The 21292-nt window shown below is 35.2% G+C and overlaps 1 protein-coding gene across 2 annotated transcripts in view; it reads right to left on the bottom strand.

Moving 5' to 3' along the window:
* Nucleotides 1–7025: 7025 nt before the first annotated feature.
* The window catches only part of DCUN1D1 (defective in cullin neddylation 1 domain containing 1), a 34182-nt gene continuing 19915 nt past the window's right edge, over nucleotides 7026–21292 (bottom strand). For both annotated transcript variants that reach the window (XM_037839780.1, XM_037839784.1), the window contains 3 exons: nucleotides 12592–12674; nucleotides 12273–12369; nucleotides 7026–10983 (listed from right to left, as the gene is read on the bottom strand). In XM_037839780.1, the coding sequence (XP_037695708.1) occupies nucleotides 10904–10983; nucleotides 12273–12369; nucleotides 12592–12674 (260 nt within the window). In that variant the 3' untranslated portion in view covers nucleotides 7026–10903. The remainder of the gene's footprint in view (nucleotides 10984–12272; nucleotides 12370–12591; nucleotides 12675–21292) is intronic.

The following is a 21292-nucleotide window of genomic DNA, read 5'->3' as shown; positions in this document are numbered from 1 at the left end:
GATTGTATGGTATGTGAACAATCTCAATAAAATTGAATTAAAAAAATAGATTGTGGTGATGAATGCACAACTATATGATGGTATTGTGAACAGCTGATTGTACACCATGGATGTTTGTATGGTATGTGAATATATCTCAATAAAACTGAATTTAAAAAAAAACTGAACCAAGACCCTCACTTACTTCTTACCATATACAAAAATTAACTTGAATTGAATCACAGACCTAAATGTAAGATCTAAAACTATAAAACTTCTAGAAACACATAGGAGAAAATCTTAGTGACTTTGTGTTATGCCAATATTTCTTAAATATGACACAAAAAGCACAATCCATAAATGAAAAGAAATGGATAAACTGAACTTTATCCCAATTACAACTTTTGCTCTTCAAAAGATTAAGAAAATGAAATGACAAGCAACTGACTGGGAAAAATTTAACATAAAATATGTACCTGATAAAGGACTTGATCCAGAATATATCAAGAAATCCTGCAACAAGGTTATCCTAAGATGGCCCTTGAATTAACATCACCAAGGATCTCTAAATAGGAAGACGGGTTTACCAACCACTGAAGCAAATGATTCAGGTCCTGTGCTGCCTTGAAATACTTTTGTGTATGCGTGTGGTAAAATATATTTAACATAAAATTTGCCATTTTAACCATATTCAAGTGTGCAATTTCAGTGGAATTAATTACATTCACCATGTTCCGCAACGATCACCACTATTTCCAAAACTTTTTCGTCACCCCAAACTGAAACTCTGTACCCATTAAGCAATAACTCCCCATTCCCCACCCTCATTCCACCCCATGGAAACTGTATCCTAGTTTTTTAGTTTATAAATTTGCATGTTCTGCTTATTTCATATAAGTGACATAATGCAGTATTTGTCCTGTTGTGTCTGACTTATTTCACTCCATATGATGTCCTCAAGGTTCATCTATATTGGAGATGTACCAGAACGTCATTCCTCTTTATGGCTGAATAATATTACATTTTATGTATGTACCACATTTTGTTTATTCATTCATTTGTTGAAGGACACAAGTTGTTTCTACCTTTTGTCTACTGTGTGCCTCAAAACACTTTTAATAAAGTAATCTATCAACAGGGTGGACCAGATAATAGAAACAAAAGATTTTGTTAGCAACATGCAAGAGGCATTGAACTGAGACTGTTTTAGTAATGGAAGTTTTCACAACTTATTGTTATGGATGACTTCTTCAAACCAAATAGAATCAAAGTGTTCCAACAAAATTTTGGAAGTGTTGAATCAATTAGTACTTAAATATGCCCTTGGCAGTGGGGAAATGCTAGGTTGTGCTCTCTGAAGTGATTAAGGCTCTGCCAGAAAGCATAAGAACAGTCAACAGAGAAGACCCTGCCTAACAAAGGTTAAGCAGCTAAATTGATTATTTGATTTAGAGCTTGTATTCCTCCCCAGATAGTTTGGGAATTTGCCTCCTAAGCCAGGCCTGTACATGACATTCTAATATTGGCAAGTTCGGTTCAGTGGACCAATTCCTTGGCTAAGGAGGAAGATCCAAAACAGTTAAGTTATACAACCTTATTGAAATTTCTCACTATGAAAGAAACTTGCAAATAAGCAGGCTCTCTGAAAGGACCTGTATTGTGCACAAATTAAGTCTTCGAAAACATTTAAAAGTAAGCACTTCCTCAATCCCTCTCCCTCCGGAGAGAGAAGTAAAATCTTTCCTGAAACCGATGTAAAACATACCCTTCCCTCATAGACTAACATGCCTCAAGTTGTATTAAAAATATCAAGGTATACAGAATTGTCTCAAGTTGGGAATCTTGATCTAGCTACTCAGAGCCCAGGGAAGTGGGTTATACAGATTTACTGCAGGCATAACAGGGCCAGCCTAAAGAACACATCCTCCCTTGCATAAAGTAACAGGTCTGCCACAAGTTAAGGGCTGACAAACAAGTACATGTGCGCGCATGTTCACAGCACCACTATTCAGTCCCCAAAGGGGGAAACAATCCAAATGTCCATCAATGGATGACTGGATAATCAAATTGTGGAATCTCCATACAAAAGATTATTATTCAGCCATAAAATGAAGTACCAACTGGTACATGCTTCAATGTGGATGAACTTCGAAAACATCATGCTGAGAGAATTGAGAGACAAAAGGTCACATACTGTATGATTTTATTTATATGAAATATCCAGAATAGGTAAATCCAGAGACAGAAGGCAGGTTGGTGGTTGCCTGGGGCGGGGGCAAGTTAAGAATGGTAGGGCAAATGCTTAACGGGTATGGGTTTCTTTTATGGGGTGATGAAAACGGAATTAGATAGTGGGGGTGGGTGCACAACATTGTGAATGTACTAAATGTCAACATGGACATTTTATGTTCTGTGACTCTCACCTCAGAAAAAATTTAAAGTTAAGGCAAGAAAGTAAGGAGTACAAAATACAGACCTCCCAAATTCTTTTTGGAACTAGGTAGAGTATTAATATTTCATGTCATTTGTTTCCACTGATAAGAGCACACGTAAGAACTACCAACCACCTCTCCCTTGCTACTTAGTAGGGGTATAACAGGGACACCCCAAACTACCCGTATCCAGCTGAAAGTGGCCTGGGCAGTAACTCTCAGACGTGAATGCTGCACAGAACAGTCCCTCACACTCCTACTAGTAAGAAAACACAGGAAGGTTATGGCCTGCTACAACCCAAGCTGCTTTCAAAACCCTTGAAAACATATTCCTACCAAGTTTCTTCCAGATATGACAAAAGTAGAACTACACTGCCTTCAATTCCATTAGTTCAATCCCCTATTTTCAGTTATTTACCTGGTTCCTTTCATCAAAGACTACTAAAAGATGTAGCATTCCGTGTTTTTGAAAAGGGACATTTTGGAGAAAATTCAGGGCTTTATATGCATAAAATAGGAGTACAATAATCCTATGAATGATTATCAAAATTGTGTCTCTCCAAAAATCAGATGAAAAGGGAAAAATATCTGTTCCTCATGCCTTCAAAGAATGCCAGTATTATGAAGTCCCACTGTACTGTTTTTTAGATGTGCATGCCATTATTTATTTTTATTTTATGCCATAAATTTACCATGTTAAGTGCAATTCAGTAGCTTTCAGTGCATTTACAAAGTTGTACAACTATAGCCACTAATTTTGGAATATTTTCATCATCCCCTAAGAGAAGCCTTACCCATTAACTCCTGATTCTCCACTCCCCACCCCAGTCCAGGGCAACCGCTAATCTACTTTGTCTCTATGGATTTGCCTATTCTGAATACTGCATATAAATGGACAGTATGTTCTTCTGTGACTGGCTTCTTTCATTTGGCTTAATGTTTTCAAGGTTCATCCATGTTACAGTATGAATCAGAATTTTTTTCCTTTTTAATTGCTAAATATCTCATCGTATGAATATATTTCTTTTTTGTCCAATCATCAGTTGAGAGACATTTGGTTTGTTTCCATTTTCGGGCTATTAAAAACAACGCTGCCATGAACATTTGTGTACAAGTCTGTGTGTGAATCTGTCTTCAATTTTCTTGAATATATACTGAGAAGTGAAATTGCTAGGTCATATAGTAACTCTACTATTTGAGAAACTGTCAACTCTTCTACAAAATGGCTGCACCAATTTACATTCCCACCAGCAATGTATGAGGGTTCCAATTTCTCCGCATTACTTCCAACATTTATTGTCTGTCTTTTCCATTGAAGCTATCCTTGTGGGTATGAAGTGATATCTTTGTGGTTTTGATTTGCATGTCCCTGAGGACTAACGGTGTTGAGCACCTTTTCATGTACTTATTGGCCATCTGTATACTTGGAGAAAAGTCTATTCAAATCCTTTGCCCATTTTTTTTAAAAATTGGGTTGTCCTTTTATTAACTTGTAAGAGTTCTTTATATATTCTGGATATGATCTCATATTTTAAAATTAAAGTGTTGATATAATGATAACTTATTACTATCTCATGTCATTAAACTTCAAAATATTTTCAAGTTAGAACACATTTTCCACTTCAAGTACAAAATTTCAATTTAAAACTACATAGAAAGAAGTTATCATAGAAACCACTGCTTCTTCAAACAAGTGAATTACAAGCTGGGAATGGTGGAGGTGTGGGATCTACTGATTAAAAAGAACTTCGGAAGATACATGCAATGTATAGACCTTATCTGAATCCTGACTTGTACAAACTGGGAAAAAAAGAATTAATTTTGAATACTGACTGGATAGTTATGGATATTAAAAAATTGCTAAAACTTTTAAGTGTGACAGTAGTATTGTGGTTATATTTAAGAGTGCTTTTAGACATACATACCGAAATAATAGGTGAATGACGTGGGATTTGCTTCAAATAATTTAGGGTTAGGAGGACGGGTGGCATACAGATAAATCAAACTGGCCAATATTGATCATTAAGTGGGTTCATTATACTATTACACTTTTGTGTGAAAATTGCCATTAAGATTTAAAACATGCCAATATCCACTGTGTGTAAGAGGACACAGACAGATGGTAGCAGATGGTAGCAATTAAATAATACCACCAGGTGTTTATAAATCAAAGAAATCATTCATTCCCAATATTACCTCAAAAGTAAAAAAGCTCTGGGAAATAACTTACTAATAATCAGTGATATATCTGTGCACATTAATTTATGCCAAGTTTTAAGAATTGCCACCAGTCATAATACGCTAATAAGTTGCTGTATCAACCATGGTACACACAACAGCAGGGTCAAAGCACCAATCATCAATACCACTATTTACCTGCTACTTCTTCATCTCACTAGAGCTCTCCATGGGAATGTAATTCCCATTGGAAGGGTAGAATAACTACCCCTACTGGCTACAAAAATACTACTTCCCAGTACGTCTATAGTAACTAATTTTACACCAGGCCACCTGATAATCACCCACATTTTGCATCCCACAGGTGCATGCAATGAATTAGAGCCCACACTCACTAGAAGGGCTATAATTTTACAAGACAAGCAATAAAACTATTGGTGAGGATGCGGGGGGGGGGGGAAGAAAACCTCATGCATTATGGTGAGAATATTTTTAAATGGTTGAGCCACTTTGGATAAGTTTGGCAGTTTCTTAAAAAAGTAAACCTAAATTTACACAACCCAACAATTCCACTCCTGATAATCTACCCGAGAAATGAAAACATAAATCACACAAAGGCATATGTGAATATTCATAGCAGTATTATTTATAATAACCAAAAAGTATAAATAATGCAAATGTACATCAGCTGGTGAAAGGATAACAAAATGTGGTATATGCATTCATTAGGATGCTATTTAGCAATTAAAGGAACTACTACAGGTACATGCTATACCATGGATGAACCTCAAAAACTATGCTAAGAGAAAGAAGCCAGATGCAAAGATTAGCTTTCACATTTATTGGAAATTTCTAGAAAGGGAAGCTTTATAGAGATAAAAACAGGTCAAGTTTCCTAGTATTGGGGACAGGAGTGGGAATTAACTAGAAACAGGCACAAGGGAACTTTGGGGCCAATGAAATGTTCTAGAACTGGATTGTGGTGATGGCTGCACAACCTTAATTCACTAAAACCACTGAATTGTACTTTACAATGGTTACATTTTATTGGTGTGTGTATTATATCACAAGTATATCTTTTTTTTAAGTATTACAATAGTCTTAAGGATGCTACTTTTAAAGCTTTGGTTCACCGCCCATTCATTTCATATAATTTTCAATACATAAATTCTAATATACTATTAAGATTTAAAATATTAGCATTTGCTTGAAAGCATGGTACTTTCAAAGGATTCCAAGTACACACATCTCCAAACCTTATCAAATATTGCTCTTCTATCTATGTGTCATATAATTTTGTGGCAAAATTGGTCTACTGCTTATATAAGCATTGTTCTTTGGCCATTTTAATAACTTGCTTTCCCCTAACCTTATGCCCCACATTATTATTCCTTTTTGTCTAAAAATCTTTTGCTTGGCATTGCCCAAGTTTTCCATTAGATACAAAGTTTTCTTAGAATATTTCATACCCTAAAATAAGATTTTAAGTAAATACTTATATTGAATATGCATTTGTACATATATTACATACATTCTAAACATGAGATAAATCTTTCTTTCTTCTTTTGGTCATAAAGCCACTCACATGCTACCCCTGATAACTTTTGAACTTTTCAGTGTTTCAAATCAAGCTTTGCTTTCACTATTTTGGTTCAAATTTCTTCTTTGCCTTGAAGTTTTTTGATGGATTCTTCTTTGCAAAATAGTGCTGCCTTGAATGCTCTGGCCAGTTTTAATTTTGGTCAGATTCCATCTATTTCCATGCCACTGAAAAATTTACGAAGGAGGTAATGTACTCTCCAAATCAGACTTAAAAAAAAAAAATTTTTAAACAGAATATTGTTTCCCAAACCAAACCTCATATGATACACCAATAACTCACAACAGATAAAGGAGAATGCTATAGATGAAGTGGACGAGAAGGCATCCTATCTACTATGGCCCGTCCTCATGAAACATAGCAGCCTCTGATTTACAGCTTGAAAACCAATGCTGTAAACTACAAACTACATTAAGATTTACACACAGCACAATCCAAAAAAATTAAGCTGAAAATACTTAAGCAACACTCATAAGAAAAAAGAAACTTAGATAAATTTAATTTTTTAAAAATTCATTTTTAAGAATCTCAATTTTTAAAATAGATAATTACAAAATGACTCCCTAAATAATTTTAAAACCTAACTCCATAAATAGAGATAGTACTTTTCAGGAATGCCATCTACAAAGGCTGTGCACCTTAAACTATACTTTTATTATTTATGACAGATTAAAAAAAAAAAAAACCAACCAAGGAGAAGTCAAAGTCCACATTAACAAAACCTGGAGGGTACTGGAAAGTTGTAAAATAAATGAGTTGGTCAGCAGGAAATGTCACTTATTCAACAGGCAGTAAAGAAAAGATGGCCAAGAATGCTCTGGAAAAAAACATTTATGTAACTGTATTAGGAGCCACTGTTTTTAATTAGCATTATCTGCCTCAAGAATCAGGTACAAATCAAGCAACTGTTCAACCAAAATGACAACCAATAGTAAGAATGAACTTGGCAAAGGGAGTTTTAGGAGTTTTCAAATTTATCTTAAATACAAAATATAAACATTCTCCCATCAGAAATCAAAGGTGAAAGTATCATGATATGTAACCTCAACACATTTCTATGAAATAAAAATAGAAACTATTGCTGTATTATGACTGTAAAAATGGAGGCAATAGAGTTCAGAAATATAATCATGTTTATAGTCAATTAAATGAGTCATAATTTGAACCCTAATCATCACATTATGTAGAAATCATAAATCAGGTATTGTATCCTCAGTTATTAAGATATATGTTAAATCACATTTTAAAAACATTTTGTCATTACATTATCAACTTTGATAAAATCTTATCAAAACATCTAAGTATTTAATATAAATCATTATTGAAAGTATAAGATAGCATTTAAAGAAAGCTACTGAAGTGCCAAGTAAGTATTTCTATTAAATATACACAATTAAACACTGAGAGCTACATAAATTACTTCTTGTTAAAATCGATTCATCTTTACAAAGGCATACTTTGTGAACCATAATTAAAATTTCCCCACCACCACTTTCCTTTTCTTCTTCCAAAATCCTTTCAAGTTTAACTTTCTTCATTCATATGTAAGTTACAAAAGTTTTACAATACATAAGCAAAGTGCACATTAATCTAACTACAACCTACTCAAACCTGATTATCAAATAAAAAATAAATGACCACTTCATTCACTTAAATCTTTGAGAGGAAAAAAAAAAACTATATACCTTGCTTAAATAAGAATTCCCCAGTAAGGATAGTATATAAAAGATTTTCCCTGTTATTTTATTGTTTACTTTCTCTCATTAAAACTTTTTTAAAAAGTCTAATGAAGAGCATACACTTACAATGCCATATTATACAACTACAGTATTGTTCATTAAATAAAGCAGCCCAGTATAGTTGTAAACATGTTAAATGTAGTAAACAAGAACTTGGCATGTCTTTTCTCCCCAAAACTTGCCACTTCAATGCTCTTTCCATGAATAATTATTCTTCCTTGAAAAGTTTTCATGTATATTTTAGTCTTTAAAAAATAATACGCTGAAATAATATGTGAAAAGATTTAGTCATGGCAATTTCACTGAAGCTTTTATTGCCTCTGTTGGTAATATGACAGGGGTTGAAAGAAACACAATTGAACTTACAGAAATATGCAGATGAAATTCACTAAGGATAATCTTGATCTCAAGTATATGTGGGCACTTCTAATTTAATACATTTTCTATTAAAAAAGCATTACATTTAAAAATGTGTACCTGTTTTGACATTTGGCAAAAGAAACTGTACCTGTGGTTCAGTTTAAAACAAAGAAATCAGCATGGGAAGTTTACCAGAATGAAGGCTGAAGCACTTATGAATTAAAGCAATTCAAGTTGTATGTGTGTGTGTCTCTCTCTCTCTCTCACAGACACACACACATACTCACACACACACACAGCCATGTGTAAGCATTTTTAGTACAAAATATTCCCTGTAACCAGGCATTTACCCTCAGAATAATCACATCACATTAAATTAGTCTTCTGTTTTCAGCCCTAGTAATAGTTTTAATTCTAAGATGCCATCATAGAGTGAACAACCTTATGCTACATAATTATATTCAAAGCTTTAGGTATTTTGGTTTATAATTACACAGTAATTATAAATGTTTAGTACCAAACTGATGACAAACACTATTTTGTTGAAAAGGTCTTGCATTTAAAAGGAAAAATCTTTAAAACCCCAAGGCACTAAGCCATGAACCAATATCAAACTTTTACGAAAAACAATTTATATTGGGGAAAAAAAAACTAATGGGATCTCATTTCAAAACACAGAATATGTTAATTAATCATTCAGAAAACAATATTATAACTCGAAATTAAGACAGAAAACAGTAGTGTGTGTATAAATACATATATGTATACATATACACACTTTTTAAATTTTTCATAATTGAAGTTCTTTGTATTACAAAAATGAAATCAGGAATACTGAAAGCAGCAGGATTCTTCTACTTTTTTTCTTTCTCTTCCATTTTTTTTTAATAACCAAATTCTAGTAACTTGAATAGAGATGTTTAAATTTTTCTTTTGTAGAATTGCATTCTTCTTGAATTAAAGGTATGGTTGGAATATTAATATTTATGGAGATAACCTTCTAGTCAATTTCAAAATCATGTAGGTAAAAAGCAGTTTTAATATGTCATTGTTTCTTAAAATCATTTCCGCATCTGCATAAAATGTACTGCTATTCTAAGGTATATTCCTTTGCTAATTCCAACACTAGATGTTAGAGTGTTCCCGGATATACCAAGCAACATCTATTCCTATCACAGACCATAGTCATGCAACATTGAAGTTTTACGTTTTTTAACTGGACTTACGGAAATGTTTAAGAAAGCAATAACCCATTCTTCACGTGTTAAGTGAATAAAGAAATGAGCATTTTCAGCATGAAAGTAATTCATGGGTCTTGTAATGAAGAAAATACATACAAGATAACATTCTGCTTTGATGTGAAAACTGAGTTAATCTGAGTGAAACAAAAACAGTAGAGAGACTTAAATAATTTACGAAAATAGAAGCCAGATTGGTATTTTGCACCAAGGGTATGCTTGCCTAAAAATCTTTGCTCCTAAAGTAAATATTTGGCAACCACAGTGATTAGCAGTTAAAGCAATTTCAACAAAATTAGAAGTCATCAAAAATGGACTACTTGTCTCAAAGAGCAGTACCTGTATTATAAAGATTGAACTTCATGGCTCATCACAACCATTTCTAAAATTTAATTCCTACTATCTTCTTATAAATTAAGGGAATTTCATTTGTTTTTATAGGGCGATGACCAAAAAAACTCAAAACAAAAAATAACCCTCATGCCTGATTTAGAATATTGTATTGTGTAGCAATCTAAAACATTCAAAACAAATTAAATACCTTAACTTATCTGACAGGCGTATAAGCATTTCAAAATCATAATGAAATCCAATTATGTAATGCATAATGTAGAAAAGAACAGAGTCTACCATTATGCGGGCATTTTCTAAATAAAAGCTCCCTGTAGAACATCTATATATAAAAACATGGGTAGGGTAAGTGCAGACTAGTTCTGTAGAACCTTTTTGAAATCGAGGGTCTGAAGCACAATTTCGGTAGGCACCAAATTATCCTAAAAATTTTTCACATCAGTTATTTTCATCAGATACTCTACACACGTCAATAATACATGTGATTTGCCAAGGAAAAAACAAATCCTCCAAAACCAAAACACCATTTCAGATCTGGTACACTTAAATATATCACTCTTATTGGAAGTGCTATCAGCATAGTCTTTGCAACTAGCCCAAAGCATATATTTAAGAAGTTTTTATAAATTGTTTGTGATGTTCATATGTTTAATTCTTATGCCAAACTGTTTTCTGATGAAGACAGCATTGTGCTTTATGCGAGAATGGAAACCTCAAAATAATCACCATAAAGCTTCTAAGACTTATGGAAGAATAAACTAGGATGGTCCACATATATATGATGAACTCCACAATGTTGGAATTATAAATGTTTAGAGCGGCCCAGACTAGAAGACAAGCCCAAACCACCATCAGAAGAATGAAATACGACATGGTCCAAGATGTATCCTTAAAGTTTTGTCTCAACCCTCAGCCTGAATTGTGAGGATTGATCTTCAGTTCAGTCCAGCCAGCAGAAATTGACTGTGCAATTTTCCATTGTATTTATTGTACAGACTATGTACATTCTAGAAGGTTCCTTTAGTGCTACACTGTTGTACTTTTTGTCCCAGCAATTTGAGGGCGTGCAAATTCCACAAAGTCATCAATAAGAACAGGCCATGCTCCTGGAAAAAAGGGAAAAAATATGGGAGAAAAGGAAGAAAGAAAAGCAAAAATAAGGCTAACATTTTAATACAATCCTTTGTTAAAGTATATCATTCTTATTTATTCCCACTGATTAAAAAAATTCTAGCTTTTTAGAGTTTCTACCCCAAATTTTCCTTATATTCTTTCTGCTCTATTATTCCAACATTTGGTCTTCTTTGAGTGATAAAAATAACTTTTTTGCAATCAATCAATATTATGTTTTTCAACAGGCCACTGAAGTAACTTCAACAAAAGGCCAAAACTGGTCACCTATTGATGGTCACAATATGATGGCAATGCTATCAGTGCTGAAAGCATAGTAGGGAAAAACAAGTTTTCAGGCATTATATCTCATATATAGGAAACTAACAGCAAGTATCAAACTCTATCCTATTTCATGACAATAAATTACTAAAAGACTTTAAAGTGCATATATGAATGCCCCTACACATCCACATGTCAACATTCAAATCAGGACAGTTCTCCAGTTTTATGTAAAACCTAATAGAAAGCAGAATTATCAGCCATATACAGGTGCAAGCATTTCTAACTTTTTTAGGGAAAACTGTAAGTGACAATAAAAAAGAAGGAAAAAAATATCATCCCTGATTAGCTTAAATGGCTCTAAGAAACTTTTAAGGAGACCAAGGTAACTAGAGATTTTTGTCTATTCAACAACCTCAAAAATGCATCCTGCTAGTTCTCAAAGGAGTCTAGGTACGTGCATGTGAAGAGATCAATGCAAACCACTGTCACTTCTGGACAAACAAAAGCATGTGTCCTGACAGTGGACAGGAGTACCATCTTTATACGCACATGAATAAAGAGAACTACAGTAGTCAACCAGTGACTATTTATTGAATGCCTCTTGAAGTACATTTCAAATTAGACGACGTCCCTGAAATCAAGGAGTTTAAAATCAAGCTTACAGACAAGACAGATAACAAAAAATAAATACAAATAAGAACAAAAGTACATTAAAAAGATAAGTTCCTAAGGTGAACCGAAAATCTAATACATTGATGTAAATTACTCATGCTTTTCAGGAAGACATGAATACTGAGGTAGAATTTAAAGAAACAGAAAATATAGATTGGAAGAGAGGATGAAGGCCATTACATACATTCAGAAGAGCACAAATAGAAGTTCAGAAGAGGGAAATTCAACTCCAAGAAAAAGAGAAGTGGACAAGAAGTTCAGGAGTGTGTGATAAAAGGAGATAAGAAGCCAAGTAAAAAAAAACTGGTAGGGCAAAAAATTTCATTACCTTCTTCATCATAATTAGACATGTCATCTGCAATCATTGTACTGAAGTCTAAAAGAAGATTCCAGGTATCTTTTGGTATTGATCGTTTATGATGTTCCTATTTTAAAAACAACATTTAAATCACTACAAAGAGTTGGAAAAATAGTCTAAACAGTGCCAAATACAAGAATGCAAAACAACTGTGTAATGAAATTCTGGTAATCAAGTTTCTCCCTCTATGTTAATAATATGTTCTGAGGTGCATTAAATGTTATTCATGCATTTTCAAACAAAGCACAAATTCAGAGAAAACATGAAACTACAGAAAACATGAACTTACCAACAAAAATTTATTCCATAAGTCTAAGAATTTAAATCTTCCATTAAGCACTAAATTCCAGTAGGCAATGGCCATTTCTAGATCTGTAATATTAAAAATAAATTATATTTCAATGTCATAAATATTTGCCCCTGCAAATGATCTTATAAAAAACAAGTGAGATCAAAAAAAGAAAAAATCTAAAAACAAAAGTTTGTATCCTGAATATTAAGTATATAAATTTTCCCGTAGAAATAAACCGAAGGTTTGTATTCTGCCTCCATCACCAACTGCCTCCATCACCAATGAATGGGTCCCTTCATGGCACAATTCAGGGTAAGAATATCACTTACCTCCAAGGAGTGCTGTGTTTAAATTAGATAATGTAGATAAACATGTTTGACTAGCTCAAAAGCATTCAAGGATTCATGTACACCAGGGTTTTTAAGCCCTGGCACTTTTGATATGTAGAGTCAGATAATTCTTTGCTGTGGGGAATTATCCTGTGCAATGTAGTATATTTAGCAGCATCCCTGGCCTCTACCCACCAGATCAGGTAGCACACTCCCTTCCCTATGACCCACCCCCACCTCCAGGTGGTAAAAACTAAAAATATCTCTAGACATTGCCAAAGGTCCTCTGAGCAGCAAAACTGCCCCCAGTTGAGAATCACTGATGTATACCTATGGGTTGAAATGTAAAGGAGTGCTACTCACAATCCTAAGTAATCTTACCTTTCATGTTGTCAACTAATTCTGATTTCAAGAGGAGATCATAGGAATAGTGATTAAAAAATTAAAATCAATAATAAACTAAGATTTGTGTTTTTTTTGTTTTTTTTTTTTTGTTTTTAAGTCTGCTGAAGATAACATAAATGGCTGCTTAATTGGGCATGGAGCACAGTAAAGAAGCAATATTGCCACATAACAAAGACAAAGAACTATACCTGCCATATGGCAGAGAGAAAGAACTATGATCTCTTTCAAGGAACTAAAGTAATTAATAAAGTATCTACCTTTACAAAAGAATTTATATCTCTAGACAGGAAAGACTACATCCCAAGAATCTTAAAAGGCATTTTAGATGTGATCTTGAAATCAATCTTCATAATCTCTAAGAAATCATGAGACTAGGAGAGTCTCTAAAGGGCCAAGTGCTGCCCCAATTTTAAAAAATAAAAGAGTACTCCTGATGCTGATTTACTGACAAAAACAGATATTTATAAAAAATAAATTAGAAATTACAATTGCTAGGAACCTGCAGGGGTTTACTAAGAGTAAATTACACAAAACCTCAGGTCACTTTCTTTTACAAGAATTCGTGAATAGTACATGAACATTCAACTGATTAAACAACCATTTCCCCAAGTGTTAGTTAAGAGAATAAGGTTAATCTGGAGGAAAGTCTTTCCAGGAACGTTACTGTTTTTGTTGATAAACCTATTCTATTCAACTACCTTGAAGTCCTAATCTTGGAAGAGTATAGTCTTCAAACCTCCTGAGAAAAAAATACCAGACTGAAATTGATGCCACCAAATCAATAATCTGCAACTTGAGCATGGCTCTTCATCATTTTACCTATTAAAAAGAGCTCCCTCTCCTATTTCTCAGAGCAGATTTTTCAGTTTCTTCCCTCCCACTACTCACTCCTCAATCCACTATAAACAAGTGTCCACCTCTATCACCTCACACCCCACTGAAATCAATCTCTGGAGGGGTACCATTGAGGTTCTGATGGCCAAATAAACACTTTTTATTTTACTTGGCTCTCTGTCATATCTGCAAAACTAAGCAAACCTGCTGGATGAACTATCCCTTCCATCAGCTTTCATGATAGCACTCTAAAGGATTTTCCACTGTCCTCTCTAGCCTTCTTATCCTCCTTTACTGGCTCCTCTTCCTCCACTCAGCCACTAAATGTTGGTGTTCTTCAACATTGTATCTCAACAATAACCACCTCTCTGACTTCTCTCAACAGATTTTTCAAACTTTTATCTTTTTTCCACATTATATTCTCAACCACTACTAACAACTCCTAGACCTGAAACCTATCTCTATATTCTAGACACAAACATCTAACTGGGTCCTTTCAAACTCGACCAGGCTCAAACTGATCTCACTGTCTTTCCTCCATAGACCTGGTACTCCTCTCTCTCAATGAATGCCAATGCCCTAAAGTGTTTCTCAAGGAAACACAATTTCTCGTTGTGTGAAACTGACCTATGTATTGCAGGATGTTTAGCACCTACTTATGCCAGAAGCAAACCTCAGACATTGTAACAACCAAAAAATCCACACACACACATTTCCAAATGTCCCCAAAGGTAAGAGATCACAGGGGAAGACAATTCCTCTTCCTCATCACATACATCCAACTGAAGCTCTGTCAATTTGCCTAAGTACCTTTTAAACCTATCCCTCCTCCATCCCTGGTGGGAGAGCCTAGGTTAGGGACTATGCCAGTTTGGATGTATTATGTCTCCCAAAACTCCATGTTCTTTGAAGCAATCTTGTGGAGGCAGACATATTATGTCAATTAGATTAGAATCCTTTGTTTCCATGGAAAAGTGACTCAATCAACTGTGAGTGAAACGTTTGGTTGGATAACTTCTGTGGAAGTGTTACCCCACCCATTCAGGGCGGGTCTGAATTACATCACTGGAGCCATATAAATGAGCTGACAAACAGAAGGAGCTCAGTGTAGCTGTGAGTGACATTTTGAAGAGCACCTGAGAGCGACATTTTGAAGAAGAGCTGCAGCTAAGAGAGGACAAAACACCCCAAGAGCAACATTTTGGAGAACGCTATTTTGAAACGCAACCTTGGAAGCAAGCGGATGCCAGCCACATGTCTTCCAAGCTAAAAGAGGTTTTCCAGATGCTAATGGCCGTCCTCCAGTGAAGGAACCCTATTGCTGAAGCCTCACCTTGGACACTTTATGGCCTTAAGGCTACAACTTTGTAACCAAATAAATCCCCTTTATAAAAGCCAATCCATTTTTGGTGTTTTGCAAAACAGCAGCATTAGCAAACCAGAACAGGAACCTCTTCATTTCTAGCTAAATCACTGTGACAGCTTCATAATTAATCTCCCTTTCTCTAACCTTGCCTCTACCTCCTTTTAAAGGGCTACACTGCTTTCAGATGGACCTTTCAGGCATATAAATCTGGTATCACTCCCATGTTAAAATTCTTCAATAATTTCCCATTACCTTCAGATAAAATCTACATTTCCAGTCAAGTCCAATTACTTGCAGTTCCTCAAAGGAGCTATGATCTCTCATCTCTGAGCAACTGAATATACAAATCCCTTCCACCTGGAATGAATTCTTTGCCTTCTAGCCTTGAAAACGTATATTCGTTCTTCAAGGGTCAAAGATTATAATCTTTGTGAAGACTCCACAAACTCCCCCAGACAGACTTAAAATGCTCCTAATTCAAAGCTCTCAGAATACAAAATAAGCAATCGATGTTTCTGAATGAAAAATGAAGACTCAAAAAGATTTATAATTAAGAGCTGAAACAAAGATTAAATAAGTAAATGATAACCACAGGTATAGGAAAAATTGCCCTTGAGATAGAAATTTCTTAGTGACAGGGAAACAGATTCACTGGAGAGAGGCAGTTAAAAACAGTAGTTTAGAGCATGAGGTTTAGGCTTTAAAAACTCTACAACTTACTAGCTAAAGTGATCTTGGGCAACTGAGTTAACCTCTCTGTAATCCAGTTTTACATGAAGACAGCAGTACCTACCCTCACATAGCTGTTACGAAGATTAAATAAGTTAACACACATAATGCATTTAGAAAAGTCCCTGGTAAATAATAATATGAATATGAGTACTAACTATTACTAATATTTATTTTTAAAAAGTAAAAAAATTATCATAGATTCTGAAGCAGTATTGGAAAAGAGCAAATTCAGTGATAAAAAAGCAACAACATTTAGGAAAAAAACATGAAAGGAGAATGCCGAGAAAAAGAAATAAGACATGCAGGACAGCAAGTCCTAATCACTGTACTGCCTGAAATTTAGATACTTGCAGCATCAACATTTAAGCCCTTATTGTAAAATTTAAAATGCCAACAGAGATATTCCCATCATTCTTTCTAATGGAACCAACAAGGGCAATGTGATTTCATAAAAGATGATCAGTTAAATGCAGGATGTACATGGAAATGAACTGAGACTAGACCCAAACATAGTCCCTAAGGAAAACAAAATGTTGCCTACTCACTAGGAAGGATGGAATGGTGATTATATTAAAAAGAAAAAAAGAAAGGGGGAAGATGGTGGAGCTGCAGGACACACTCCTCCTCCAAAGGCAACTAGTGGACATGCAGAAACTGTTTGAAACTACGATTCTGGCCCTCTGGAGGCCAGTGGAACACTGCACAGCATCCAGGAAAGAGCAGGACAGGGAGACAGAGAAGGTGCAGCAGAAAAAAACTGTGAGTGAATCCCACTGCAGTAGTGGCCAGCACCCATCCCCCACCCGAGGCAAGCAGCCTCTGTCCAGTAAGCACCTGGCTGCTGCAGACAGAGAGGGACATGGAAGCTTTCCTCCCTGGGAAAGGGGAGGACACAGCCAAGTGCCAAGAGTGGCTTCTGATCACTGAGAGTTCACAACGCTGGGTCCTGGCTCTGAATCACAGTTCTCGCCTGCCCTGGACAGGGTTTCCAATGGACACTGTTTCAACACCACCCCACCACGGTGGAGCCTTATGGAGCTTGAAAAAACACACTCCCTCCTTAGGGATGCAGAGAATAGTTTGCTGAATAGTGTCATTTGCCAGGCAGCCCAGGAAAACGCAGCTTTAAGGAGCCAACAAAAAAAGTTTTTGGTGGCTTTTCTGACCCTCTCCCCAGGGCATTTTGGAACTGGTCTGCAACCCCTTTGTAGGTCCCTGACCCTGTTTTGATCAGTTAAACACGGGCAATTCTAAAGAGCTAGAACAAGTTGAACTAAGTGTCAAAGCAGAACCTTAACTCAAAGCCAATCAACAATAAAAACCTAGGCAAGAGAGAAAATGACCATCTGAGTAAACTCATCAAGATAATCAGATGCCTAGACACCAGCAAAAAACTTATAAGCCATACTAAGAAACAGGAAGACATGGCCCAGTCGAAGGAACAAATTAAAAAGTTGGAGGAGACACAGAATTTGAAACCACAAATCAAAAATGTTCAAACCTCCTAAATCAATTCAAGGAAATGAAGAAAAATATGCCTAAAGAGATAAAGGTTTTTAAGAACACATTGGGTGAGCACAAAGAAGAATCTGAAAGCATGCAAAGAAAAGTAACAGAAAAGATTAAAAATATGCTAGAGGCATAACACAGCAGATCTGAACACAGAAGAAAGGATCTACCAACTACAAGACAAAACATCCAAAACCATACCAACAGAACACAGAGAAAGAATGGAAAAAATTGAGCAAGTTCTCAGGGAACTGAATGACAGCACAAAACACATAAACACACACATCATGGGTGTATGAGAAGGAGAAGAGGGGAAAGGGGGCAGAAAGGATATTTCAGGAAATAATGGCCAAAAACTGCCCAACTGTTATGGAAAACTTAAATATACATGTCCAGGAAGTACAACGTACTCCAAACAGAATAAAAGACTTACTCAAAGATACCTACTAATCAGAATGTCAAATGCTGAAGATAAAAACAGAATCCTGAAAGCAGCAAGAGAAAAGTGATTCGTTACATCAAGGGAAGCTCATTAAGACTAAATCCCAATTTCTCATCAGAAACCATGGAGGCAAGAAGGCAGTGGTATGACATATGTAAGATAGCGAAAGAGAAAAACTGCTGGCCAAGAATTCTTTACCTGGCAAACTGTCCTTCAAAAATGAGGGAAGATTTAAATATTCACAGACAAACAGAAATTGAGAGAGTTCTTCAAGAAGAGACTTGCCCTACAAGAAATACTAAAAGGGGTTGTGCAGGCTAAAAGAAATAGACAGGACAGAGAGGCTTGGAAGAGGGTACAGAAATGAAGATTATCGTTAAGGATGAAAAGAGAGACAAAAATAAGATGTGAGATATAAAAGTCAAACAATAAAATGGCTGAAGTAAATACTGCCTTTATGGTAATAACACCAAATGTTAATGGATGAAACTCCCCAATCAAAAGACACAAATTGGTAGATTGGATTTAAAAAATATGATCATCTATATGCTGTCTACAAGGGCCTCATCTTAGACCCAAGGACACAAATAGGTTGAAAGTGAAAGGCTGGAAAAAGATATTCCATGCAAATAGTAACCAAAAAAGCAGCTGGAATAGTTACACTAGTATCAGACAAAATAGACTTTAAATGCAAAACTGTTATAAAGAGACAAAGAAGGACACTATATATTCATAAAAGGGGCAATCTGCCAAGAAGAAATAACAATCGTAAATATCGACGCACCTCAACAGGGTGCTTCAAAATACATGAGGCAAACACGAGCAAAACTGAAGGGAGAAACAGATGTCTCTACAATAATAGTGGGAGACTTCAATACTTTCATCAATAGAAAGAACATCTAGACAGAGGATCAATAAGCAAACAGAGAACTTGAATAACATGATAAATGAACTAGACCTAACAGGCATATACAGAATATGGAACCCCAAAACAGCAGGATATACATTCTTCTCAGGTGTTCATGGATCATTCTCCAGGATAGTACACATGCTGGATCACAAAACAGAGGTCTCAATAAATTTAAAAAGATTGAAATTATACAAAGCACATTCTTTGATCATAACAGAATGAAGCAGGAAATCAGTAATGGCTGGAGAACCGGAAAATTCAGAAATACATGGAAGTTAAATAACACACTCTTAAACAATCAGTGGGTCAAAGAAACAACTGCAAGTGAAATCAGTAAATATCTTGAGACAAATGAAAACAAGAACACAACATATCAAAACTTATGGGATACACTGAAGGCAGTACTGAGAAGGAAAGTTATTGCCCTAAAAGTAGCCTAAGCACCTACATTATTAATAAAGAAGAAAGAGCTAAAATCTGAGCCCTAACTGCAGACCTGGAGGAACTATAAAAGGTACAGCAAACTAATTCCAAAACAAGAAGAGGGAAGAAATAACAAAGACTAGAGCAGAAATAAATGAAATTGAGAATAAAGAAATAAGAGAATAAACAAAACCAAAAGTTGTTCTTCGAGAAGATCAATAAAATTGAAAAACCCTTAGCTAGATAGACAAAGAGAAAAAGAGAAAATGCAAATAAATAAAATCAGAAATGGGAAGGGGGACCTCACTACTTACCCACAGAAATAACAAGGATCATAAGAGGATAGTATGAACAACTGTATGCTAACAAATTAGAAAACTTAGATGAAAGGGACAAATTCCCAGAAACACAAGAACAACCTATACTGACTCTACAAGAAATAGGAGACCTCAACTGACTAATTCCAAGAGACTGAATCAGTCATCAAAAACCTTCCAAGAAAGAAAAGCCCAGGACCAAACAGCTTCACAGGTGAATTCTACCAACCATCCCAAGGAGAGTTAATACCAATCCTGCCCAAACTCTTCCAAAAGATGAAGAGGAGGGAATACTACCTAACTCATTCTATGAAGCTAACATCACCCTAATACCAAAGTCAGGTAAAGATACTACAAGAAAATAGCAGACCAATTTCTCTAATGAATATAGATGCAAAAATCCTCAACAAAATATTTGCAAATAGAATTCAACAACATATCAAAAGAAGCATACACCATGATCAAGTGGGGTTTATTCCAGGCATGCAAAGGTGGTTCAACACAAGAAAATCAATTAATGTAATAAATCACATAAACCAATCAAAGGAGGAAAAAAACCACATGATCATCTCAACCGACACAAAAAAGCATTTGACAAAAACCAGCATCCTTTCTTGAATAAAAACACTTTGAAAGACGGGAATAGAAGGAAGCTTCCTCAACTTGGTAAGGGCAAATATGAAAAACCCACAGCTAACATCATACTCAAAAGTGAAAGACTGAAAGCTTACCCTCTAAGATCGAGAACAAGACAAAGATGTCCACTGTCACCACAGTTATTCAACATTGTGCTACAAATTCGAGCAAGAGTGGTTAGGCAAGAAATAAAAGGCATCCAAATCAGAAAGAAAGAAGTAAAACTTTCACTATTTTCACACAACATGATCCTATATGTAGAAAGTCCCTAAAAATCTACAACAAAGCTAACAAAGCTAATAAATGAGTTCAGCAAAGTGGCAAGATACAAGATCAACATGCAAAAATCAGTAGTGTTTCTAAACACTAGAAATGAGCAAACTGAGGAGGAAAACGGGAAAAAAATTCCACTTACAATAGCAAACTAAAAGAATCAACCATGTAGGAACAAATTTAACCTAGGATTTAGCCTACAAAACATTGCTTAAAGAAATCAAAGACCTAAATAAATGGAAGGACAGTCTATGTTCATGGATTGGAAGACTAAATATGTTAAAATGTCAATTCTACCCAAACTGGTTTATAGATTCAACACAATCCCAATCAAAATCCAACAGCCTACTTTGCAGAAATGGAAAAGCCAGTTATCAAATTTATTTGGAAGGGTTAGGGCCCTGAATAGCCAAAAACATCTTGAAAAGAAGAACGTGGTTGGAGGACTCACACTTCCTGACTTTAAAGCATGCGACAAAGCTACAGTGGTCAAATCAGCATGATACAGTCATAAACACAGAT

The sequence above is a fragment of the Choloepus didactylus genome, chromosome 1, assembly GCF_015220235.1.
Source record: "Choloepus didactylus isolate mChoDid1 chromosome 1, mChoDid1.pri, whole genome shotgun sequence".
Classification (NCBI taxonomy): domain Eukaryota; kingdom Metazoa; phylum Chordata; class Mammalia; order Pilosa; family Megalonychidae; genus Choloepus; species Choloepus didactylus.
This window is presented reverse-complemented; position numbering and strand designations above follow the sequence as displayed.